The sequence below is a fragment of the Armigeres subalbatus genome, chromosome 1 (assembly GCF_024139115.2).
Source record: "Armigeres subalbatus isolate Guangzhou_Male chromosome 1, GZ_Asu_2, whole genome shotgun sequence".
Classification (NCBI taxonomy): domain Eukaryota; kingdom Metazoa; phylum Arthropoda; class Insecta; order Diptera; family Culicidae; genus Armigeres; species Armigeres subalbatus.
Genome location: NC_085139.1, coordinates 272,290,738 through 272,317,157, shown reverse-complemented (window position 1 = coordinate 272,317,157; position 26,420 = coordinate 272,290,738). Strand labels below are relative to the sequence as shown.

Below are 26,420 nucleotides of genomic sequence, written 5' to 3'. Positions count from 1 at the left end.
ATAAATTTCGATTTTAGGGTCTTTCAAATTCACTCCAGTATCAGGATCGTCCAGTTGTTTGAGCCGTGAGGCCTAAAGATGACTAACGCTTGGATTTAATTTTACAACTACATATATCACGCTTTCAGAAGCATATTAGTCAAAAATCAAGCAACAGTTTTTCATCTTTGTTCAGTTTCATTTAAAGTAATCTAAGAATCCACACTCCAGGAGTCTTAAGGTCTATACGCGCAAACAAAGAACTGTTATCTTTTTTTTTCTAAATACCGTCAAACGGGGTGACTTGCAACACTTCTCAAGTTTCTCTCCCAATAATTCTGAATTAAAAGGATTTATTCATTCTACCAGTACATGATACTTTTAATGGGTCCTAATATTAGTGATTAGACATACATATAATCAAATATACAACAATAATAAAAATATGAAAATAATATCAAACCGATGGGTGTAGCAAGCCACCCCTACTGCGGGGTGACTTGCAACACATCATCGAATTCAATCATAACATGTTTTAGAACAACTTAATCATAGTGATTTTTCATCCTGGGTCATTCTTCATCACTGCCAATGCAGGGGCCTTACTTGAGGGATCCCCCCTCCCCTCATTCCGCCTTTTTTACGATTTCAACGTATCGATTGATATTTTTAAGTCATCGGTTTGAAAGTGCTCTATGTCGGCTTAATAATGATGTGCACCACCAGATAGTTGTTAGATAGTTGATTTTAAAACGGTTTTCCTTTCATTCCCCATCATCCAATTTACTACAATTATGTTAAGATCATTATTTTGAAAAGGCATATCCGCATAAGGCATAGCAGCAAACCATCCAGAAGTGTTGGATCTTCTTGGGGATTCAACACTGTTTTTTTTTTATTAAGATAATGTAAAATTGTTGTTGGGGACAAATCGTACCGCCAAGCGGCTTCCCAGATAAACAATTTGTTTTTTAACTTCTACCGCCGCCTTCATCAAAGTTTTGTTTGAAAAATTAGAAATCATGCAACTTCCTTCAGGTTTTTGTAGTTTCGCGGCTAGTAAAGGAATTCTGTAACATAAAATCAATGCTAGTTTGAAAAGAAAATGTTTAAAAACTGAATCAGCAGTTTTTGACAAATAAAACTATCAGCTGTTGCAAGTCACCCCGCAGGGGGACAAATTTCGAAAAAGTTGATATTTCGAAAACAAACAATTTTATTATTTTATAGTTTTTGCGGAATTACATACCTTATTAGGTACTGTAACTGGATAGGGGATCGATTTTGGTGCAATTATTTTCAATTTGCTACACGAACTTACGATTTACGACGTTCGACTTTCAATTAACGAAAATGTTTCACAAAATAATACAAAAAAACAACAGTGAGTAATATTTTCACCTAAATACCAACTAGGCACAACAAATACAATGTAACCTAGGGATGCGTGACGACAAGGTCGATGTTTGGGCATAATTTTTTTGAAAAAAAAACAAAAACTTGTGGCAAACCCAAGTGTTGCAAGTCACCCCGCTGTTGCAAGTCACCCCGTTTGACGGTAGTCCCGTTTGACGGCAACCAAATTGGATACGCATGCAAAAGCTGTTCCTTTCCAGTTCATCCAAAAATTTTCTGGAGTATTGTAACGAGCCAATAGTAGCTCGAATAAATCCATCCAATCAAGATTCAAAATTATATCGTCATCAACAGCGAATCAGTAACATCACCGGCAAAATTAAATTGTAGCCAATCAGATTTGTTTGCTAGGTACAAATCATTCTGGTCCCCGCGCAAAAGTATAAAAGTAGGGACCCAACACGTGCAAAAGCGTGTAGTATAAAGTAGGTATATATGGTAGGTATGGTATATATGGTATATGCTAGGTACAAATCATTCTGGTCCCCGCGCAAAAGTATAAAAGTAGGGACCCAACACGAGCAAAAGCGTGTTCGTTTTCCCTGTGTATATAAAGCCCCGTGTTTCGCGTGCGCGCGTCACGAACGATTCCAGTTCGAGACAGCAACACGTACGGACGTGTTTTTTTGCTCGCGCATTTTTTCGAAGTGTTTTTTCTCGTTCTTTCGCTGTTTACGTTTTCGCTTGTCGCGTTGGCGTTATTTTCTCCCGGACCCGTCATGGGAGACTCGGTGGCCGATTCGGTCGCTGGAAAAGTGCCTAAGCGCACTGCTCTTGGAGGCGCGGGTAACCCCTCCAAGCAGCTTTTGCAGAGCAACGTGTTCTCGCCGTTGCCGCTTGATGACGCCGGCAATCCGCCGAAAAAGAGGAAGAAGCAGCAATCGCAGCTGCCGCAGGTGCAACCGGAGCGGAAGGAGAAGTGCCCGCCCGTGTTTGTGAAGGGCGATCCGCCGGATTTACGCCCAAAATTCGCCAGCTGATCGCTAAGGGGCTGAAATGTACTTTTCGGCTCTGCAGCGAGGGCGTGAAAGTGATGCCGGCCAACAGGGACCATCATCAATCCGTCGTGGAGTTCCTCGAGGTCCACAAGTATGAGTACTACACTCATGACCATCCCGGCACGAAGCCGCTCAAGGCTTTGCTGCGAGGACTTCACGACATGAAGGAGGAAGAGCTCCAAGCAGAGCTTGAAAGTTGCGGACTGAAGCCAGTAGCCGTCCACAAGATTGCTCGTCACGACAAGGCGAGGAAATATCGCGACCAGCTTTACCTGATCCATCTGGAGCACGGCTCCACTACCTGGAAGGACCTGAAGCTGGTTGGCGTTATAAATTACACCGTCGTTGACTGGGAGCGATATCGGCCAGTGCACCGCGATGTCACGCAATGCACCAACTGCTTCAATTTCGGGCACGGCACCAGGAACTGCCGCATGAAGCCGCGCTGCAACAAGTGTGGCGAACCCCATCCGACTGACGAGTGCGACAAAATGGAGGTGGCCGATCCCAAGTGCGCCAACTGTGGCGACAAACATCGGGCCACCACAAAGGGCTGCCCAAAGCGAGCCGAGTTCCTGGAAATCCGGAAGAAGGCTTCCACCAGGACCATGCCGAAGAAGAACCGTGTTCCTGTAATCAACGAGGTGAACTTTCCAGCTATCCCGGCTCCCCGTCGTGTGATTCCAATACTCACCGCTACAGCCGCACAAGCGACTGGCAGCGGCAGCTGCATCGGTCCAAGCTCCAGCATCGTCGGCACCATCCACCAGCGAATGGCCCCGCTTCCTCCTCCTGGGTTCCGTCGGCAGTCGGAGAACGAAGCCGTCCCACCGGAAGAATCTGCCCCGCTGTACACTCCGGAGCAACTGATGCCGATCTTCGCGCAGCTCGCCACTCGACTGCACGGCTGCAAAACCCGATTCGACCAGGTCTTCACACTTGGCATGTTCATCATTGAAAATGGCTGCTAGGGTGGGCCTGGTCAACTGGAACGCTTGCTCGCTAAAGAGCAAAACAATCGAGCTGAAGGATTTCCTTGAGGAGAAGGAAATAGACGTGGCGTTCATCACCGAAACGCACCTAAAACCGGAGGTGAACATCAACATCCCGGACTTCCGCATCGTGCGACTCGACCGGCCAACCAGGGAGGTGGTGTGGCCATCGCTCTTCGCTACAACATCAACTGTCGTCTGCTTCCAAGCTTCCAGCTCAGTGTCATCGAGGCCATCGGTGTCGAAATCACCACTTCGGTCGGCACAATCGCGCTCATCGCGGCGTACTGTCCAACGCAAGCCAAAGCCGGCTGCCCTTCGGAGGGACATCGTCAAGCTGACGCGGAGGCAAGGCCAGTATATCATTGCCGGCGACTTGAATGCCAAACATCAAGCCTGGGGCAACAGTCGCGGCAATCGAAACGGCACCATCTGGAGCAACGACATGGAGGAAGGCCACTACACGATCCTGAGCCCGGATTCCCCCACTCGGCTGAGTCGGTCCGGTGCCCACGCAACGCTCGACCTCTACGTAACAAACCTGAGTGACCACGTCTCGCAGCCGGTTGTATACCAGGAGCTCAGTTCGGATCACTATCCGGTGGTGGCTGAACTGGGCTCCTCGGCCAATCGGCACCAGCAGTTACGGCGGAACTACCACCGAGTGAACTGGCAGCGTTTCCAGCAGTGCGTCGATAACACCGTCGACTACGAGGTGCGTCCGGAGACGCCGGAAAGTATCGACCGCCAGCTGTGCGCTATCGAGGAGGCGATCACGGCGGCCCGAGAGCAACACGTACCGACGGCTCGGCAGGTAAGCAACTCCTTAAACATCGATACACTCACCAAAGATTTGATTCGATTGCGGAATGTCACTCGCAGGCAGTTTCAGCGTACTGGACTGCCTGAGCTTAAGGCACGCTGCAATCGAATCACAAAAATTGGACCTCAAAAATAACGACTTCTCGAATAAGATCCGCACTCTCCCAGATTATGCTAAGCCGTTCTGGAAAATGACCAAAATTCTAAAATCCAAGCCTCGGCCCATTCCACCTTTGATCCCACTAGACAATAATGGCTCTAAGGATCGCTTGATAACTCCTGCAGAGAAGGTCGCTGAAATAGGTCGTCACTTCGTCAGCTCACACAATCTTGGGCAGAACATCGTCAGTCCACACGAAGCAGCCGTCAACGAGCATGCTAACAACATCCATTTGATTCCCAACGACTTCTCGGAGGAGTTGGAGATCTCAGCTGACGAATTGACGGCCTATATCAAATCGTCGAAGAACATGAAGGCCCCAGGCTTCGACAGCATCCTGAATCTCGAGCTCAAACACATGAGTGCTCCGTTCTTTGAGCACCTCTCGCTGATCTTTAATCAGTGTCTCCGGCTTAGCTACTTCCCATCGTCCTGGAAGTCAGCGAAAGTCATCCCCATCCGGAAGCCTGGGAAGGATCCTTCTTTCCCCAAAAGTTATCGTCCTATCAGCTTTCCCTCAGAGTTATCCAAACTATTCGAAAAAGCTATTCATCAGCGGTTACTTGAGTCTGCCGAAAATCTCGACATCTTGCTCGAGGAACAGTTTGGTTTCCGACGCGGTGGGTCAACCGTACACCAACTGACTCGAGTTATCAACGTCTTCAGACGGAACAAGTATGTCTCTAAAACATCCGCCATGGCCTTACTCGATGTCGAGAAGGCATTCGACAATGTATGGCATGATGGCCTGGTGTGCAAACTACAACGCTACAATCTTTCCAGCTACCTGGATAAAATCATCAACAATTACCTGTCGACAAGGACATTCCGGGTCTCAATCAGCGGAGCGAGTTCCAATGCGCACAACATCGTCGCAGGCGCCCCCAGGGCAGTATCCTCGGGTCCTGCTTTTCAATCTGTTCACCTCCGACATGCCAGAACCTCCAGAAGGCGGCATTCTGTCTCTGTTCGCAGATGACACATCCATCGTCTACAACGGTAGAGTGATCAGAGCGCTAGTGGCAAAACTCCAACGAGGCCTGGATGCCCTGACAGAGTACCTCACCAGCTGGAAGATCTGTATCAACGCGGCGAAGACCCAGGTCATCATTTTCCCCACTCCAAATCCCTAAACTTGTTCCGCCTGGGGACTGTAAAATCATCCTCAATGGCACGACCGTGGAATGGGCCAATGAGGCCGGCTACCTTGGCTTGACCCTCGACAGCAAGCTTATTTTCAGGCAACAGGTTGACAAAACGGTGACAAAGTGTAACGTCTTGTTGAAACTACTGTACCCTTTGATCAACCGCCGGTCGTCATTGTCCCTGAAAAATAAGCTTGCTGTCTACAAGCAAATCATCCTCCCTGTGATCGAATATGGCATGCCGGTCTGGGAGAGCTGCGCTAAAACCCACCACCTCAAACTTCAACGGGTCCAAAACAAATTCCTGAGGATGATCCTCAATACCCTCCCAGGACAAGAACATCCGAGGTCCACCGTCTGGCCGGAATAAAAACCTTACATGAACGCTTTGGTGAGTGTAAAGAAAAGTTTAGGGTCCGTTGCTTGCATTCGGATCAGGCTCCAATTAGAGCGCTAGTTCCAATCTAGGTTATCAAATTTTTATTGTAAATATTAGTGTACATAGTAGTTAGGTTATCAAATTTTAAAAAACACACCAGCGCCTCCTAAAGGCCATCATGATATATCATATTAACACTTAAATAACAATGTAAACATAAAAATTTAAAATTGAAGTTGGAGGGCCAAGCCGGCCGAGCACTGTACATGTAGAAAAATAATAATTGTAGAACAGAAAATGATCAAATAAAGACGAATTTTACTACTTACTGCGTGCAAAAGCATCAGTATCGCTATATTCGTTGGACAGTAAAATCAAAAACCAAAAGCAGAGAGATTCCCAATCCTATCCCAACCACTACCAGCGAATTTCAAGCGTTATTCCAATCGATTCTCGACTGCCGGTCCGGCTGGACCGTATCTGTCCTGGCCTTTGTTCAAAGGTGCGCGGGTTGTCATCACAGTGGCTTTGGCAGCTCCAGTGGTTCTGTGGTAAACCAATCGCAATTATCATTGCGCCGAGTAATCAAAAGGCATTTCTGAATGCAATTAGAATAATTTTCAGAAAGAGTTAATTTTCCCTCCTGTCTTTTGATAGGTCTCCTCTGCATCTGAGACGAGACCTGCAAAGACGCTGCTTCTTTTCTCTTGTTTTGACACTTGTTCTTCTTTTCATCACAGTTGACCATCGAGTTTCAACTGTTTACTTGACTGTTTCACCTAAGCCCCAGGTGGACCCTTCTGAGCACAATAAAAGTGTATCCAATTCACGAAATAGTTAATTCATTTTCATAAGGATTTTTATACCGGGAACAAAACACAGGTTTATTACTGATTATTAACAAGCTTAACGGAAGGTTTGGAATACTCGTTAAAGTAAAAAAGTCTTGGTAAAACAAAAATGATGTGGAATATTTTATTTGGGATACCAATACTTTCACTCAAAAAGCTGCTGGTTGCACCTGACAGTTCGTGACAGCAGTTGACTGGCAGCAGCTGAAGTTACATTTTTCCTCTTTGCAGGTCTCGTCTCAGCTCTGCATGTGAATAAGTCCAACAAATTTCATTGTTACAACACAGTAATTAGTTGTAATTAGTGTTTGTGATTATCAGTACAACCGACGTAAGCAGTGAATTGATAATAGTTGTTATCATTGAGTGATCGCTCCTTTTTGCAACAGCACCAACAACGGTGGTCGGTTTGTCGGAGCTTCGTGCTGCCTCCAACCAACAGGCGTTCCCAACCAGTGACCCAGCAGCTACGTGGGAATTGGTGTGGCTTTGGCCGAAGAGTAATGAGTGTGCACACTTCAGTAATGATGCTATTTTTTTTGTAATTGCGCGTGAGTAAGCTAAGAAGAACTTTAGGGTAAGTCAAAATTCCCGATACGGCCGTTTTTTGAAGACTTAGTAAAACTGTATCAAAATGGATTTGATTGGTATTTTTTTAGTAAATAGTTTTAAAATGAGTGAGATTGTGTTATTTGTTTTTGAATTTTGATTGATTTCCTATTAATTGCTGTGCGATTCCACGACTAGCCGCAGAGCTAAAACCGGGCAACCATTAGAGAAAGTGAGGTTTTGCATCAGGTTTCGGCCTGATTGGCGCTAAAGCAAAACTTTTGGCAACGGAATCAATCTAGATTCGTGTCGTTGGATATTTTGTTGTCCCTAATTTGTGGTCCACCAAGTGAAAACGTTACAGTGTATGCCTTGAGGCCTACAGACACAGCCCTATTTCATCCAAAAAACCAAATTGGATACGTCTTAAATAACAGTTTCAGGACATCCAAGAATTCCATAGAGAATAGGCCTTGACGTTTTCACGCACAATCAAAGGATACTGTTATGTCATTTTAAAAATGACGCATGTCCTATTTGATCTATTAAACCAAAGTGGATACGCCTTCAACAGCTGTTCCCTTCCAGGTCATCCAAAAATTCTCCAGAGAACAGGACTTCTTCACGAGGAATCAAATGGTTATTCTTTCTATTTGAAAATTGTTCATGCCTTTTTCAATCCATTGAATCTAAATGAATATGCATTCAATAACTGTTTCGTCCTAGGTTATCCAAGAGCTTCGTGGGTTATAGGTCTTGAGATCCGCAGCGTAACCAAAGGGCTGTTATTTGTTTTTAAAAATTGTTCATATCCTATTTGATCTAATAAACCAAATTAAATACGTCTTAAATAGCTGTTCCTTTCCAGGTGCTCCAAGAATTACTGGAATACAGACCTTGGATGATGTACAGTGTACACGAGCAATTAGAGGTTTCTTTTGTATTGGTTCATGCTCTTTTTAATTCGTACGCCTGTATACGCCTTCAATGACTATTTTGTTCCACGTCATCCAAGAATTTCCTGAAGTATGGGTTTTAAAATCTACAAGCGTAGCAAAAGAACAGTTTTCTCTTTTAGCAATGGTGTGTGCCCTTTTTGATTCAAAAAGTCATCCAAGAATTCCCTGGAGCATATGACCTAGGATAGGATGTGCCAAGTAGTCATTAAAAATCGTACCGATTTTCTGTCACAATCGTACCGGTTGCTGATTGGTTGAAAATGACAATCGATTACTTCGATTGGAGGCGGCGCGTTTTTCTTAGGGCAGCATGTTGTTAGTTTGGCCGTGTTGCTGGTTTGTAAATTTGATATTATACAAAACACGTAAATGTTTGAGTTTCAGGTTTTTGGGACAAAATAAATTTATATTGAACTGCAAACGCCATATAAACTTATCTCAAGGGTTGTAAAGGTTTAAAAGTGTTTATTTCAAGCATTATAATTGATATTTCTGTCATTTTCGATTTCAAAGTCATATTTTCATTAGCGAAAACTTTTTTCTGTTAGTCGTTTACTTCTCTTACATAAATAATGGATGGAGCAGAAAGAAAAACATCAAGTTTTGCTACATGGTATTTGGAAGATTTTGTACCAAATTAATTTGGATGCACTGGCCACCACCTCGTCAGAGCAACCGACTAAAAAACAACAAGGCAGTCTCAATTGAGTTGTCACATCCTATCCTAGCTTATGACTTAAGATTTTCCCGTATAACCAGATGCCTCTGATAACTTCTTCTTCTTCTTCTTCTTCTTATTGGCATTACATCCCCACACTGGGACAGAGCCGCCTCACAGCTTAGTGTTCATTAAGCACTTCCACAGTTATTAACTGCGAGGTTTCTAAGCCAGGTTACCATTTTTGCATTCGTATATCATGAGGCTAACACGATGATACTTTTATGCCCAGGGAAGTCGAGACAATTTCCAATCCGAAAATTTCCTAGACCGGCACCGGGAATCGAACCCGGTCTTGCTTTGTAGCCGCGCGTCTTACCGCCTCTGATAACTATTTTTTTAAATAATTAATACCCTAGGGCAGCGGTTCTCAACCTTTTCCTTGAGAGGTACCCCTTCGAACTTTTGCGCTCATTGAGGTACCCCCTCATAATAAGATATATGGAAAGCGGACCTGAAAGGAGGCTTCCGAGCCTCTTGGAAGGAGGCTTCCGAGCCTCTTGGAAGGAGGCTTCCGAGCCTCTTGGAAGGAGGCTTCCGAGCCTCTTGGAAGGAGGCTTCCGAGCCTCTTGGAAGGAGGCTTCCGAGCCTCTTGGAAGGAGGCTTCCGAGCCTCTTGGAAGGGGGCTTCCGAGCCTCTTGGAAGGGGGCTTCCGAGCCTCTTGGAAGGAGGCTTCCGAGCCTCTTGGAAGGAGGCTTCCGAGCCTCTTGGAAGGAGGCTTCCGAGCCTCTTGGAAGGAGGCTTCCGAGCCTCTTGGAAGGAGGCTTCCGAGCCTCTTGGAAGGAGGCTTCCGAGCCTCTTGGAAGGAGGCTTCCAGGGCTCTTGGAAGGAGGCTTCCAGGCCGCTTGGAGGGAGGCATCCAAGCCTCTTGGAAGCAGGCTTCTGAGCCTCTTGGAAGGAGGCTTCCAGGCCTCTTGGAAGGAGGCTTCCGAGCCTCTTGGAGGAGGCTTCCAGGCCTCTTGGAAGGAGGCTTCCGAGCCTCTTGGAAGGAGGCTTCTGAGCCTCTTGGAAGGAGGCTTCCAGGCCTCTTGGAGGAGGCTTCCGAGCCTCTTGGAAGGAGGCTTCTGAGCCTCTTGGAAGGAGGCTTCCGAGCCTCTTGGAAGGAGGCTTCTGAGCCTCTTGGAAGGAGGCTTCCAGCCTCTTGGAAGGAGGCTTCCGAGGCCTCTTGGAAGGAGGCTTCCAGGCCTCTTGGAAGGAGGCTTCCGAGGCCTCTTGGAAGGAGGCTTCTGAGCCTCTTGGAAGGAGGCTTCCGAGGCCTCTTGGAAGGAGGCTTCTGAGCCTCTTGGAAGGAGGCTTCCGAGCCTCTTGGAAGGAGGCTTCCAGGCCTCTTGGAAGGAGGCTTCCAGGCCTCTTGGAAGGAGGCTTCTGAGCCTCTTGGAAGGAGGCTTCCGAGCCTCTTGGAAGGAGGCTTCCGAGCCTCTTGGAAGGAGGCTTCTGAGCCTCTTGGAAGGAGGCTTCCGAGGCCTCTTGGAGGAGGCTTCCGAGCCTCTTGGAGGAGGCTTCCGAGCCTCTTGGAAGGAGGCTTCCGAGCCTCTTGGAAGGAGGCTTCCTGAGCCTCTTGGAAGGAGGCTTCTGAGCCTCTTGGAAGGAGGCTTCCGAGCCTCTTGGAAGGAGGCTTCTGAGCCTCTTGGAAGGAGGCTTCCGAGCCTCTTGGAAGGAGGCTTCTGAGCCTCTTGGAAGGAGGCTTCCGAGCCTCTTGGAGGAGGCTTCCGAGCCTCTTGGAAGGAGGCTTCCAGCCTCTTGGAAGGAGGCTTCCGGAGCCTCTTGGAAGGAGGCTTCTGAGCCTCTTGGAAGGAGGCTTCTGAGGCCTCTTGGAAGGAGGCTTCCGAGCCTCTTGGAAGGAGGCTTCTGAGCCTCTTGGAAGGAGGCTTCCTGAGCCTCTTGGAGGAGGCTTCCAGGCCTCTTGGAAGGAGGCTTCCAGGCCTCTTGGAAGGAGGCTTCCGAGCCTCTTGGAAGGAGGCTTCCAGGCCTCTTGGAAGGAGGCTTCTGAGCCTCTTGGAAGGAGGCTTCCAGAGCCTCTTGGAGGAGGCTTCCTGAGCCTCTTGGAAGGAGGCTTCCGGAGCCTCTTGGAAGGAGGCTTCCGAGCCTCTTGGAAGGAGGCTTCCAGGCCTCTTGGAAGGAGGCTTCCAGGCCTCTTGAAGGAGGCTTCCGAGCCTCTTGGAAGGAGGCTTCCGAGCCTCTTGGAGGAGGCTTCCGAGCCTCTTGGAAGGAGGCTTCCGGGCCTCTTGGAGGGCTTCCAGGCCTCTTGGAAGGAGGCTTCTGAGCCTCTTGGAAGGAGGCTTCTGAGCCTCTTGGAAGGAGGCTTCCAGGCCTCTTGGAGGAGGCTTCTGAGCCTCTTGGAAGGAGGCCTGAGCCTCTTGGAAGGAGGCTTCTGAGCCTCTTGGAAGGAGGCTTCCGAGCCTCTTGGAAGGAGGCTTCTGAGCCTCTTGGAAGGAGGCTTCTGAGCCTCTTGGAAGGAGGCTTCTGAGCCTCTTGGAAGGAGGCTTCCGAGCCTCTTGGAAGGAGGCTTCTGAGCCTCTTGGAAGGAGGCTTCCGAGCCTCTTGGAAGGAGGCTTCCGAGCCTCTTGGAGGGAGGCTTCCGAGCCTCTTGGAAGGAGGCTTCCTGAGCCTCTTGGAAGGAGGCTTCTGAGCCTCTTGGAAGGAGGCTTTGAGCCTCTTGGAAGGAGGCTTCCAGGCCTCTTGGAAGGAGGCTTCCGAGCCTCTTGGAAGGAGGCTTCTGAGCCTCTTGGAAGGAGGCTTCCGAGCCTCTTGGAAGGAGGCTTCTGAGCCTCTTGGAAGGAGGCTTCCTGAGCCTCTTGGAAGGAGGCTTCTGAGCCTCTTGGAAGGAGGCTTCCTGAGCCTCTTGGAAGGAGGCCTGAGCCTCTTGAAAGGAGGCTTCCGAGGCCTCTTGGAAGGAGGCTTCCGAGCCTCTTGGAAGGAGGCTTCCGAGCCTCTTGGAAGGAGGCTTCCGAGCCTCTTGGAAGGAGGCTTCCGAGCCTCTTGGAAGGAGGCTTCCGAGCCTCTTGGAAGGAGGCTTCCGAGCCTCTTGGAAGGAGGCTTCCGAGCCTCTTGGAAGGAGGCTTCTGAGCCTCTTGGAAGGAGGCTTCCGAGCCTCTTGAAAGGAGGCTTCCGAGCCTCTTGAAAGGAGGCTTCCGAGCCTCTTGGAAGGAGGCTTCCGAGCCTCTTGGAAGGAGGCTTCGGGGCCTTTGGAAGGGGGGTTCCGAGCCTCTTGGAAGGAGGCTTCCGAGCCCCTTGGAAGGGGGGTTCCGAGCCTCTTGGAAGGAGGCTTCCGAGCCTCTTGGAAGGAGGCTTCCGAACTTCTTGAAAGGAGGCTTCCGAGGCCTCTTGGAAGGAGGCTTCCGAGCCTCTTGGAAGGAGGCTTCCGAGCCTCTTGGAAGGAGGCTTCCGAGCCTCTTGGAAGGAGGCTTCCGAGCCTCTTGGAAGGAGGCTTCTGAGCCTCTTGGAAGGAGGCTTCTGAGCCTCTTGGAAGGAGGCTTCTGAGCCTCTTGGAAGGAGGCTTCCGAGCCTCTTGGAAGGAGGCTTCCGAGCCTCTTGGAAGGAGGCTTCCGAGCCTCTTGGAAGGAGGCTTCCGAGCCTCTTGGAAGGAGGCTTCCGAGCCTCTTGGAAGGAGGCTTCTGAGCCTCTTAGAAGGAGGCTTCCGAGCCTCTTGGAAGGAGGCTTCCGAGCCTCTTGGAAGGAGGCTTCCGAGCCTCTTGGAAGGAAGCTTCCGAGCCTCTTGGAAGGAGGCTTCCGAGCCTCTTGGAAGGAGGCTTCTGAGCCTCTTGGAAGGAGGCTTCTGAGCCTCTTGGAAGGAGGCTTCTGAGCCTCTTGGAAGGAGGCTTCCGAGCCTCTTGGAAGGAGGCTTCCGAGCCTCTTGGAAGGAGGCTTCCGAGCCTCTTGGAAGGAGGCTTCCGAGCCTCTTGGAAGGAGGCTTCCGAGCCTCTTGGAAGGAGGCTTCCGAGCCTCTTGGAAGGAGGCTTCCGAGCCTCTTGAAGGAGGCTTCCGAGCCTCTTGGAAGGAGGCTTCCGAGCCTCTTGGAAGGAGGCTTCCGAGCTTTTCGAAGAAAGGCCTTCCTTTCTCTTAAATATAGCTTTACGAACCTTTAGATTCAAGATTTTTTTTAAATTCAGAAGCATATTCTTACCATATTATTCAATATAGTACATTTTCAACTAGCGATTGGAAACTCGGTTCGTGGAACTGCAAATCTCTCAACTTCATCGGGAGCACACGCATACTCACCGATGTGCTCAAGGACCGTGGATTCGGCATCGTAGCGCTGCAGGAGGTTTGTTGGAAGGGATCAATGGTGCGAACGTTTAGAGGTAATCATACCATCTACCAGAGCTTCGGCAACACACACGAGCTGGGAACAGCTTTCATAGTGATGGGTGATATGGAAAGGCGCGTGATCGGGTGGTGGCCGATCAATGAAAAAATGTGCAGGTTTGAAGTTTAAAGGCTGGTTCTTCAACTTTAGCATAATCAACGTCCATAGCCCACACTCCGGAAGCACTGATGATGATAAGGACGCATTCTACGCGCAGCTGGAACGTGAGTACGACAGCTGCCCAAGCCACGACGTCAAAATCATCATAGGAGATTTGAACGCTCAGGTTGGCCTAGAGGAGGAGTTTAGACCGACTATTGGAAAGTTCAGCGCTCACCGGCTGACGAACGAAAACGGCCTACGACTAATTGATTTCGCCGCCTCCAAGAATATGGCCATTCGCAGCACCTACTTCCAACACAGCCTCCCGTATCGGTACACCTGGAGATCACCACTGCAGACAGAATCACAAATCGACCACGTTCTGATTGATGGACGGCACTTCTCCGACATTATCGACGTCAGGACATATCGTGGCGCTAACATCGACTCTGACCACTATCTGGTGATGGTTAAACTGCGCCCAAAACTATCCGTCATCAACAATGTTCGGTCGCCACTGCATACGCGCAGCATCTCGAGGCAGCGTTGCCGGAAGAGGGTGAGCTCGATGGGGCCCCTCTTGAGGACTGCTGGAATACAGTCAAAGCAGCCATTAACGACGCAGCGGAGAACAACGTCGGGTATATGGGTCGAAGTCGACGGAACGATTGGTTCGACGAAGAGTGCAGACAGATTCTGGAGGAGAAGGACGCAGCGCGGGCGGTCGCACTGCAGCAAGGTACCCGGCAGAACGTGGAACGTTATAGACGGAAGCGGAGACAGCAGACCTGCTTTTTCAGGAGAAGAAACGCCGCCTGGAAGAAGCGGAGTGCGAGGAAATGGATCAACTGTGCCATTCTCAAGAAACACGCAAGTTCTATCAGATGCTCAACACATCCCACAAAGGCTTCGTGCCGCGAGTCGAAATGTACAGGGATAAGGATAGGAGCATCTTGACGGACGAACGTGTGGTGATCGATAGCTGGAAGCAGCACTTCGAGGAACATTTGAATGGCACTGAGAGTACAGGCAGTGAAAGTCAAGGCAGCGGAGAAGATGACTACGTCAGTTCAGCGGACGATGGAAGCCAACCAGCCCCCACCTTGAGGGAAGTTAAGGATGCCATCCAACAGCTAAAGACCAATAAAGCAGCTGGTAAGGATGGTATCGGAACTGAGCTCATCAAGATGGGCCCGGAAAAGCTAGCCACTTGCCTGCACAAACTGATAGTCAGAATCTGGGAAACTGAACAGCTACCGGAGGAGTGGAAGGAAGGGGTTATATGCCCCATCTACAAGAAAGGCGACAAGCTGGAGTGTGAGAACTTTCGAGCGATCACCATCATTAATGCAGCGTACAAAGTGATATCCCAGATCATCTTCCGTAGTCTGTCACCATTAGTGAATGAGCTCGTGGGAAGTTAGCAAGCCGGCTTCGTTGACGGCCGCTCGACAACGGACCAGATCTTTACTGTACGGCAAATCCTTCAAAAATGCCGTGAATACCAGGTCTCAACGCACCATCTGTTTATTAATTTCAAGGCGGCATACGGCAGTATAGACCGCGTAGAGCTATGGGAAATTATGGACGAGAATAATGTTCCTGGGAAGCGTACTAGACTGATCAAAGCAACGGTGGATGGTGTGCAAAACTGTGTGAAGATTTCGAGTGAACACTCCAGTTCGTTCGCATCGTGACGGGGACTGAGACAAGGTGATGGACTTTCGTGCCTGTTGTTCAACATTGCGCTAGAAGGTGTCATGCGGAGAGCCGGGTGTAACAGCCGGGGTACGATTTTCAACAGATCCAGTCAATTTATTTGCTTCGCGGATGACATGGACATTGTCGGCCGAACATTTGCAAAGGTGGCAGAACTGTACACCCGCCTGAAACGTGGAGCAACAAAAGTTGGACTGGTGGTGAATGCGTCAAAGACAAAGTACATGCTTGTGGGCGGAACCGAGCGCGACAGGGCCCGCCTGGGAAGCAGTGTTACGATAGACGGGAATATTCGAGGTGATCGAGGAATTCGTCTACCTCGGATCCTTGCTAACGGCTGATAACAATGTTAGTCGTGGAATACGAAGGCGCATCATCTGTGGAAGTCGGGCCTACTACGGGCTCCAGAAGAAACTGCGGTCAAAAAAGATTGGCCACCGCACCAAATGTCTCATGTACAAGACGCTAATAAGACCGGTTGTCCTCTAGGAGGAGGACTTGCAAGCACTCGGAGTATTCGAGAGACGGGTGTTTAGGACCATCTTTGGCGGTGTGCAAGACGACGGTGTGTGGCGGCGAAGAATGAACCACGAGCTCGCCCAGCCCTACGGCGAACCCAGTATCCAGAAGCTAGCTAAAGCCGGAAGGGTACGATGGGCAGGACATGTTGCAAGAATGCCGGACAGCAACCCTGCAAAGATGGTGTTCGCTTCCGATCCGGCAGGTACGAGACGGCGTGGAGCGCAGCGAGCGAGATGGGCAGACCAGGTGCGAAACGACTTGGCGAGCGTGGGGCGTATCCGAGGATGGAGAGATGCGGCCTCGAACCGTGCATTGTGGCGTCAAATTGTCGATTCAGTGTTATCTGTTTAGATGTAGACTAAATAAATGAATGAATACCAGACTGATCAAGGCAACAGTGAATGGTGTGCAAAACTGTATGAAGATTTCGGGCGAATACTCCAGTTCGTGGGCTCCGTGGTCGTGCTATTAGCGACGTCAATCGTCTAGACGTACGTGCTATGGAGCGTGGGTTTGATTCCAGCCCCGGTAAAGAGGAAAATTTTCGTTATCGAGAAATTCTCCACTGGTCCACTGGATGTTATATGTGTCCTGTCCGTTGTCTCATGCTAGGTGTTGAGTGTTCAGTCTGTACGACCTTTGGTCGAGACCGGTGTTCCTGTCTTTTTTTAGAATCGCGCTGGGAACTAAGACAAGGTGAAGGATTTTCGTGCCTGTTGTTCAACATTGCGCTAGAAGGTCATGCGGGAGTAACAGCCGGGGTACGATTTTCAACAGATCCTGTCACTTTATTTGTTTTGCCGATGACCGGCCGATTGGCCTATCATTTGCAAAGGTAGCAGAGCTGTGTGTACACCCAACTGAAACGTGAAGCAACAAAAATTGGACTGGTGGTGAATACGTCGAAGACAAAGTACATGCTTGTGGGCGGAACCGAGCGCGACAGGGCCCGCCTGGGAAGCAGTGCTACGAAAGACGGGGATACCTTCGAGGTAGTCGATAAATTCGTCTACCTTGGAATCATGAATCTTTGGAAGGTAATCCATAAAAACTATCTTTTGATAAAAAAAATCAAACTTGCGTAATTTTTATTGTGATGAACTATTTGTCATACGTCACTGTGATCTTTTCGCAAACACCAAATAATCGATCACATAGATAAAGAAGTTAGGAACTAGCACTCCGCGGCTAATCTCAGAAGTTTATGAACACCGCTGAGAGTTGAATAGAATATTAAGCTATTCCCAACAAACAATTTGAGCCGAAATGGCTAGTTTTGTTTTGCTGAAGAAGGCGATTTTTGGCTTCATAAGCGCTTTACCCGTCCTCAATGTTTGTTTGGTTAAGTATATATACGTGAGGACCAGGGGCCCTCCTTAGCCTAGCGGTAAGACGCACGCCTACAAAGCATCTAGGAATGTTTGGAAGGGTTTCAAAAATGTTTTAAAACACTAAATTTTCCGAAAGGTTTACCCGAATTTACAGTTTATCAATAATGCTGGAGGTCTCACAATTCCAGTGAGACCGTGAGCTAATACAAATTTCTGCATAAGACGCTTGCGCTTCTGTATAAGATGCAACGTTTCATGAGTTCTGAAGAAAACCATCAAGCACGAACTGGAATCGATCTAGAGTGCGATGCTGCAATCAACTAAATGATTGACAGATCGAAAGTAAATGAAACCAGAGCGAGATCGGACAGGTTCGCCTATTTTATTGCTGTTCCAGAGAAAACTTTCCTCTTTCCGGTTGAATATTCAAACTACCGCAGCTGTCACTTCATACTTTTTCTCTGCTGCTTGGTATGGCACTCTACGATGACAACGCCAAATACCAGTTTTTTGTTTCAGTGTTTTGAAAATCTGCAGGCTTGCGGTAGAACTTTGACAGCTGCGGAAGAACTTTGCGGAATCCGCAAAATGGAAAATTTTGAAAAGATCCGCAATAAAACAAAATAAATACAAAAGTATGCAATCAATTCGTTTCCAAAAATATCGAACAGATTGCTATCATGTTTTCTGATTCGAAAAGTTTTCTAAGTTTCTGTTATCCAAAAAAGTTTACGGAATATAAAATTCAATATATTCACCATTTGTATAAGTACTAAACAAAAGATTTCTAATAACTTTTGAGGATCCGAAGGAACTCTTTATTATCTTTGTGGATTGGAAAGGCTTGAAAATACGTAAATAGGATATGATTTGTTTAAATTGTTGGGACCATAAAAATAATTCTTCATCGTTGTGCGAGTTTCCTGAGTTTTTGAAATCCTAATATTTGCACTATTTTTTTATGCATTTATTTTTGTTTTCATTCTAGTCATATTTTTATTTTTTTTAATGAAACAGACTTTACACAGTAGTTAGAGACCCCGAATGGTTTCGATAAAACATTGATTTGAAAAATGACCATGATCGGCCCATTGTTATATATAAATGATCAATTATTCTTCGACTTCATGTGTAAAGTCGAAACAGGCATTTTGAATAGCAACAACCCGTCTTCTGGACTTGTAAAGACATTTCACTTGAAAAAAAAAAACAATAGGAACATGAAATTTATTAACGGTTTGCGGCATATGTAAATAATTTCCGGTTAAAAATATCTTATTTGAGGAGGTGTTCAAAAGAATTGTAGCTTTCATTGGTCAGATTTACTTGTAAGCACGGCCAATGATCTACGGATGCACTAATCACCGAGATCAACGCCCACGGTTTTTAAGCTGTTGTCGAAGAATCGGGCCTTCAATGATTGTAACACCAAAAACACTAAAACTCACGAGCTGAAATAAGGCCAAATAGAACAAATCGACCTGTAATCAACTACTTACTGTTTTATTACACCTAAGCATAACGAATTATCAAGTAACACAAAACTTATCTACTTAAACACAGTAGTCGCTCGTTCTATCACTTCTAATCAATAATAGAAATCGAACCTTCCTGCAAAAAAGGTCACAATCCTGTTAGTACACGTTAAAACTCCATTCAACCGAACTCACGCAACGTAGGGCTACTTGTCCATGTAAAAACAAATAAACAATGGTTTCGGCCTGTCCTTTCTTTCGCTCTTGTGCATTGGCCTATCCTTCTATCCTGTGTTTGTGTTTTCTGTTTTGCAATTTTTTTTCTCCTTCTACCACAGTGTTCCAAACACCTTTCGCTCATTTCAAAATTTTCCGTACGTTTCATTGGGTTACCGTCTCGCGTAGTTTCCGGTTTCTTTCCTCTATTCGACATTTTCTGTTACGTCCTTTTCTGTTTGTTTGCTATCATTTCCCGCGCAAAATTCATTTCCTGTTTGTTTAAATTGCATTTGGACCCATGTTTTTGTTTCTGTTTAGTAGTTTTGCGTTTTGTTTCTTATCACTTTTCTCTCTCTCTCCCGTTCTACGTGTTTCTCTTCTTTTTGTAGGCCCGCTACTGTTCGATCTGTGCACACTCGTCCAAATACCTGCATGAGGTGCCGGTCAATCTAATCAAACTGTTGCTCGAACTGTGGCTCGCCCTGGTGCGCCGGTTTACCATTATCAAGTGGATTCTCAAGTTGTTCCAGTGGCCGGCCCTGCTCATCTACCGCTTGATCAGTGTGCCGAGCTACGATCAGTTCAATATTATGTAAATACTATTGTTTTATTTTATATTGTTTTACTTTATTTTAATTTTTATTGCATTCTACTTTCTCTCTAATGTACGGTGAAATTGAGGTACAGAGAAGATAATAGGAAAAATCACTTCCGCTTAGGGGCGAGTGATGGGAGGTGACAAGTGCCAAAATAGATAAATGTTAATTAGTCAAAGCGAATATTGCATTTCCTAACCTATAAGTTCAAATTAAGAGTAGTTTTAGAGGTTATACTTTCGAAGCTGTTCTGTTTTTTTAATTATAGTTGTAACAGGTACTTACTAACTTATTTATTGCCAACTAGGAGGTTCGATCAATTTTGGAACGGAAAACTAATGTGATATTTTCAAAGTCGTTGTTTTTTGGAAACCAGTTGTACTGTAGATATTCAAAAAAGACATTCGTTGTACTTAAGTAGTGAGAGACAAACCCAGTATACTAATACAATTATGTTAAAAGCTTGGTTGTATCTTGCCTGAAATAGAATCTTTTCACATTTGTATAAACGTTCTTTATTTGCTGCCGCTCTCCTGCCTGATTCATAGAATTGTAAACAAAGCCAAAGTCAGCAGCAGCGCATCTTTCTGTCCTACTCTCTCTTGTACAAAAGCTGCATGCGTTCGCTTGACCGACGTGGAACTAACCTCACTCTCTTTGCAGACTTCTTCTCCTAAGCCAGATACCTTGGATTTGTCGGGAAGTAGCTCGAACAATCCATATCGGGAGTTGGTGGCGAAGTATGAAGCGCTATTGGAGGTCCAAAGGAATTCGGTGACCCGTAAGCAGAGCAATGGACCGACTACGGTTGGTGGATTGGCCCAGAATGCTCCGTCCGGACAGCAGCAACAGCAGCAGCCACTGGAAGGGGCGACTGCTCACCATCATCATCCCCACGAGGAGCTCGGATCGGGTGATTTCAGCTCGCTGAATACCAAGTTCACCGATGAGGATGGCAGCAAGAAGGATGACCAGAGTAGCAACGGCACTAGGCGGAAGATTGGCCTGCGGACTCCGACGGACTTTTCCGAAGCGGAGACCACCAGTTCCGGATTCTCTGACGAAATCAGTAACAAGGCTACGCAGACCGATGAAGGCCCAAGAAACTTTTTATGCACGATTGCTGACGAGAACTGCAAGTTCAGCATCTACGAAGATCAGACGGTAATCGATTCTAGATTCCGGTTCAGCCCATCGCATCGAGAGCTGTTCCGGGAGATCTTTACCATCCTTAAGAAGGCTGCCAATAATCGCGACGAAGGAGAGCAGTTGCCTCTGCTGGACGATCAGAACCCACCAGCAGCGAAGGTGGCAACGGCGCCGAAGGTACCCCCGGTGACCCCAGCCAACGAGGAACCCCCTAGCGAGTTTGGCGACGACACGCAGAGCATCATTTCGTCTGCTGTTTCTGAACAGTCGTTTGCCATGTCCGAATGCATCACTAAGTCCGAGCGGAAGAAGATCGAAAAACAAACCAAGTACGCGGAGAAACATGGCGAACAAGAGAACAATCCTCCAGTGGGAGTAGCCGCTCTGCCTGATGGTCGAATCCTAACGCCCTACAAACGCCAACCCCTCGAGTACCTCAGCGTTGCCGTTGGCGTTAACAAGAAGAAGTCACGTCGCCGTCGCAACCGTGCTTCCGACAACATGGATCGCTCGGACTCCCCGATTGCACTCCCCACGCCTCCACGAGTTTACACCAGCACTGGAAAGAAGGGACGCAGCTCGTATCGTCCATGGAACCCGAACGAACCTTCGGCAAGCCCAGCCGGTAACTGTTCCTCCTCCACTGCAACCGCTGCTTCCGAATGGAACGGCAACTCAATGACCATCTACAACCGCAGCGTCAACTCGCCAACGCCAAACTCTTCCTCGCAACGCAGCGGTCAGAACTTCCGCAGCTCCGCCACCAGCTGCAGCAGCAGTGCCACCCGGAACATGACGGCCGGAAGCTCGAGCAGCAACCGTTTCGCGGATCTAACGGACGAAAATGGCGACGCCGTGGTACAGTTCAAACCCTCCTCCGCCAGCCAAGATCTGCACAAACTGAAGAAGCTGGACCTGTCGTACGCGGAAGTGCTTCGCCGCGCAGACCATTGCAAGCAACACAACCAGCGGCGTCAGCATCACAAGTAAATACCGTTTACGCGTCGTCGAAGGTATGAGGCTTTGAATATGTTTGTGTCATCGTTGAAGAGAAAAAAAAAACTGTCAAAGAGTCTTGTGTATTTTTTTAAAGAATATTTGTGACGAGCATGTGCAAGATTAACGTTTAGTACCGTAAGTAACAACATCACAACTTTACATCAGTTTTCATGTTCTTACATTTTGATATTCTTATCGCAAGTCCTGAAAATATATTTGTCAGATTTAGAAACAAATAAAACAAAACAAGCAGAACCAGTATTACGAAATTTGCTGACAAAAAAAAAAGAGTTTCGATTTACTTTAGCGTTTTTCCTATTGACGGGGTGACCTGTTGAACGTCTAAAGATTTAACATGACCTTTCTCGATAAGTCAAACAGGTCAACACGTTTCTTATCTAGGAAAGGAAGCCTAACAATGAGATCCAGAATAAATTAGTAATATATTACATCACCAACACAAACTATTTATCTAACAAAAATGCACGAAAAATATAAGATTAAAATTGAAAACGTACGCCATATTGATTAGTTTGTTTAAAAGCGCGAGGAATTGTCTGACAGCAGACTGAAATTTGATAATTATTAGCTCCTAGCGCCGTTTGAAAACATGATCCATTCGTTTAGCAAATGTTGTTTATTTAGCTTTAAATTGGCAACGAACACACATGTTCGCTGATTTAAAATTTTATTTTGAATACAGCAAACAAAAAACAAACGTTACTGTCATTTATTATTAATATTTTTGCTGAATCGAAGAAGGCAAATACGATTGTTCAAAGCGAAATCATCCACAATGAGCGTTTCAAACAATCGCATTTTCCTTCGAGACGTCGTTATTGCGCTTTGTTCTTATTAAATTCATAAGTTTCTGGACAAGTCTGATTGCATGGGTGAATGAGTCCGCTGCAATTTCGAGAGAATGCGAAGACTGTACAGGCGAAGAGTGCCGAGCATTCGAACGTGTAAACACAATACCCAATATCTAGACGATAAGAAAGCCAACCATCCAACCAATCAACTACTTATACTCACTCTTAATGCGTAAACAAGAAACTCATACGGAAATTCCGTTTCCGTTCTTCAACACTTACCAACAAACAAATGATAAACAAGAGGGAGACACACTTACTAGTTCTTACGTTACAAACAAGTTCAAAACTTTCATTAATCCATGTAAACAAATTTAAAACAAACAAAAAAATAACGCAGCGCAGGGTTGCTTCCTTAACTTTAGGGAACATGATGGAAACATAAACAAGGTCAAAGCTCAATATAACTGAAAACATACACAAACTCATGAGGGAAGTGTCCGCACGCCGCAATTCGGAACTCGAATGAAGAATTAGATGGATTCGGCTGTAGTGCAAGGCAGCATCAGTAAACAGTGTGGCAGGCTGCGGAAGGTTGTATCCAGTTGGATAGACCCCCAGCCAACCCTACTTAACTTTGTAAACTATCGAGAGAATGATCCGCGTGAGCCTATTCTGTACGATGCAGGAATTCTGAATTAAAGCAGAAAATGGAGAATGATATAAAAGAATCGAGTAATGGATATGATGTAAATGTTATTTTTAATTGCTCTAAAACTATCCAAAATAAGTCCTCAGTGATCAACAAAATGTTACGCTCAAATCGGTTCATTACAAACATTTTACTCTACAGCACACCCCTACGCTAATCTCTGTCGAGGTAACACTACTCTAGGTGTCATTTTTATTATTGGAATGCTACATCCCCCCTTTACCTACCTGAATACCTGGTTGGCTACAGCGTTTATACACCTATGCCTGGCGTATTGTAGAGCTCCATAATCGCCGGTCTTGGGCGATGTTCTTCCATTTTCCCCGAACGTTTAGGGTCCCCAGACCGATTCCACCGCGTGCAGCAAAGTCGCCGCCCTCTACACAGATAGAAAAAGTTGTTGAACTTTACACGAAAGTAATGCACATAAAGGGAATGCCAAAAAGAGCGTAAATTTAAACGATATTTTCGCCTGAATTTATGAAATTTCTATTGCATTATGACACTCTTGACATGATTAATGCTATAGGAAATGGCATAATGCTATAGACATTGCATACATTTAGGGCAAACTTGTTGGAATACACGCTAAAAATGAACTACTCAAAATTGAGTCGAATCCGACTCATTTTCATTAAAAACGGGACAACTCAAAATTTGAGTAAAAGATACTACTTCAATAAAATGATGATTTCGCGAAAGTAAAGCTTGGCCTTCCATCAATTTTTAATACGACAGATGCGAATCAAGTTTATCTATCTATCTAAGTGCATTTTACGACAAACAGACTCCTAGTTTAAGTGCAATCGTCATTTTATTGAAGTAGTATCTTTTACTCAAATTTTGAGTTGTCCCGTTTTTAATGAAAATGAGTCGGATTCGACTCAATTTTGAGTAGTTCATTTTTAGCGTGTAGATCCATGTACGCCCGGAATAGTGTAATTGTACCTGGTTCTCTGTTGAATATTGTTTTCGCTATTCTTTCTTCCGACATTCGCACTAAGTGACCAGCCCACTGCAGTCTGCCGTATTTTATACGATCCACAATAGTTTCTTCTTTCTATACTTGATATACTTTATATAAGTGGATCAAATTTCCGAGGTGTGAGGCTACCTTAAACAAATTCTTCAGCAACTTCAAACACATCCCCTTCTTCTTCTTCTTATTGGCATTACATCCCCACACTGGGACAGAGCCACCTCACAGCTTAGTGTTCATTAAGCACTTCCACAGTTATTAACATTTATTTATCATCAGACTAAGGCCGGAGTGGCCTGTGCTGCACATAAAAGACTTCTCCATTCAGCTCGGTCCATAGCTGCACTTCGCCAACCACGCAGTCTGCGGAGGGTCCGCAAGTCGTCCTCCACCTGATCGATCCACCTTGCCCGCTGTGCACCTCGCCTTCTTGTTCCCGTCGGATCGTTGTCGAGAACCATTTTCACCGGATTACTGTCCGACATTCTGGCTACGTGCCCGGCCCACCGCAGTCTTCCGATTTTCGCGGTGTGAACGATGGATGGTTCTCCCAACAGCTGATGCAACTCGTGGTTCATTCGCCTCCTCCACGTACCGTCCGCCATCTGCACCCCACCATAGATGGCACGCAACACTTTCCTTTCGAAAACTCCCAGCGCGCGTTGGTCCTCCACGAGCATCGTCCAGGTCTCGTGTCCGTAGAGAACTACCGGTCTTATAAGCGTTTTGGAGATAGTCAGTTTGGTACGGCGGCGAACTCTATTCGATCGGAGCGTCTTGCGGAGTCCAAAGTACGTACGATTTCCAGCCACTATGCGTCTCCGAATTTCTCTGCTGGTATCGTTATCGGCGGTCACCAGGGAGCCCAAGTACACGAATTCTTCAACCACCACGATTTCGTCACCACCGATAGAAACTCGTGGTGGGTGGCTCACATTGACCTCTCTTGAGCCTCTTCCTATCATGTACTTCGTCTTCGACGTGTTGATGACTAGTCCAATCCGTTTAGCTTCGCTTTTCAGTCTGATGTAGGCTTCCTCCATCCTCTCAAAGTTACGTGCCATGATATCAATGTCGTCGGCGAAACCAAATAACTGGACGGACTTCGTGAAAATCGTACCACTCGTGTCAATCCCTGCCCTTCAAAGCGATGTTGAATAGCAGACACGAAAGACCATCACCTTGCCGTAACCCTCTACGGGTTTCGAAGGGACTCGAGAATGCCCCTGAAACTCGAACTACGCACATCACCCGATCCATCGTCGCCTTGATCAACCGTATCAGTTTATCAGGAAATCCGTGTTCGTGCATTAGCTGCCATAGCTGGTCCCGGTCGATTGTATCATATGCGGCTATGAAGTCGATAAATAGATGATGTGTAGGCACGTTGTATTCGCGGCGTTTTTGCAATACCTGACGTATGGCGAACACCTGGTCTGTGGTAGAGCGTTCACCCATAAATCCCGCCTAGTACTGCCCCACGAACTCCCTTGCAATTGGTGTTAGTCAGCGGCATAAAATTTGGAAGAGTACCTTGTAGGCGGCGTTCAGCAATGTGATTGCGCGGTAGTTGCTACAATCCAGCTTATCGCCCTTTTTGTAGATGGGACACACCACACCTTCCATCCACTCCTGCGGCAGAACCTCATCCTCCCAAACCTTGGTATTCACCCAGTGCAGCGCTCTAGCCAGTGCTTCACCACCGTGTTTAAACAGCTCTCCTGGTAGTTGGTCAACTCCAGGGGCTTTGTTGTTTTTCAGCCGGCCGATCTCCTCCTGGATTTCCTGGAGATTCGGAGCCGGAAGTCGCATGTCCTGCGCGTGTGCTCCTAGGTTCATTACCATACCGCCACCGTTGTCTGCCATATCGCCATTCAGGTGCTCTTCGTAGTGCTGCCGCCACCTTTGGGTCACCTCACGCTCGTTCGTAAGAAGGTTCCCATTTATGTCCTTACACATATCGGGCTGTGGCACGTTGCCCTTACATGAACGGTTCAACTTCTCATAGTACTTTCGTGCGTTATTAGCGCGGTACAGTTCCTCCGTCTCTTCACGGTCTCGATCTTCCTGCTGGCGCTTTTTCCTCCGGAAAATCGAGTTTTGTCTGTTCCGCGCCCGTTTGTATCGTGCCTCGTTCGCCCTTGTGCGGTGTTGCAGCAATCTCGCCCATGCTGCATTCTTCTCCTCAACTAACTGCTCACATTCGCCGTCATACCAGTTGTTTCTCTGATCCGGAGCCACCGTGCCTAGTGCAGCGGTTGCGGTGCTTCCAATGGCGGATCGAATATCTCTCCAGCCATCTTCAAGAGACGCTGCGCCTAGCTGCTCTTCCGTTGGAAGTGCCATTTCCAGCTGCTGCGCGTAATCTTGGGCTAGTCTACCGTCTTGTAGCCACCCAATGTTTAGCCGCGGCGGACGACTCCGACGCGTGTTGTACACCGTCGAGAGTTTTGAGCACAGACATACTGCAACGAAGTAGTGGTCGGATTCAATATTTGCACTGCGGTAAGTGCGTACGTTAGTGATGT

At 47.0% G+C, this 26,420-nt stretch overlaps 1 protein-coding gene across 4 annotated transcripts in view; it reads left to right on the top strand.

The window, feature by feature from the left end:
- LOC134207614 (uncharacterized) overlaps positions 1-22,955 on the top strand; it is a 531,539-nt gene extending 508,584 nt beyond the window's left edge. For all 4 annotated transcript variants that reach the window (XM_062683333.1, XM_062683334.1, XM_062683335.1 and 1 more), the window contains one exon: positions 19,905-22,955. In XM_062683333.1, coding sequence (XP_062539317.1) covers positions 19,905-21,380 — 1,476 coding nt within the window. In that variant the 3' untranslated portion in view covers positions 21,381-22,955. The remainder of the gene's footprint in view (positions 1-19,904) is intronic.
- The last annotated feature ends 3,465 nt before the right edge of the window (positions 22,956-26,420 follow it).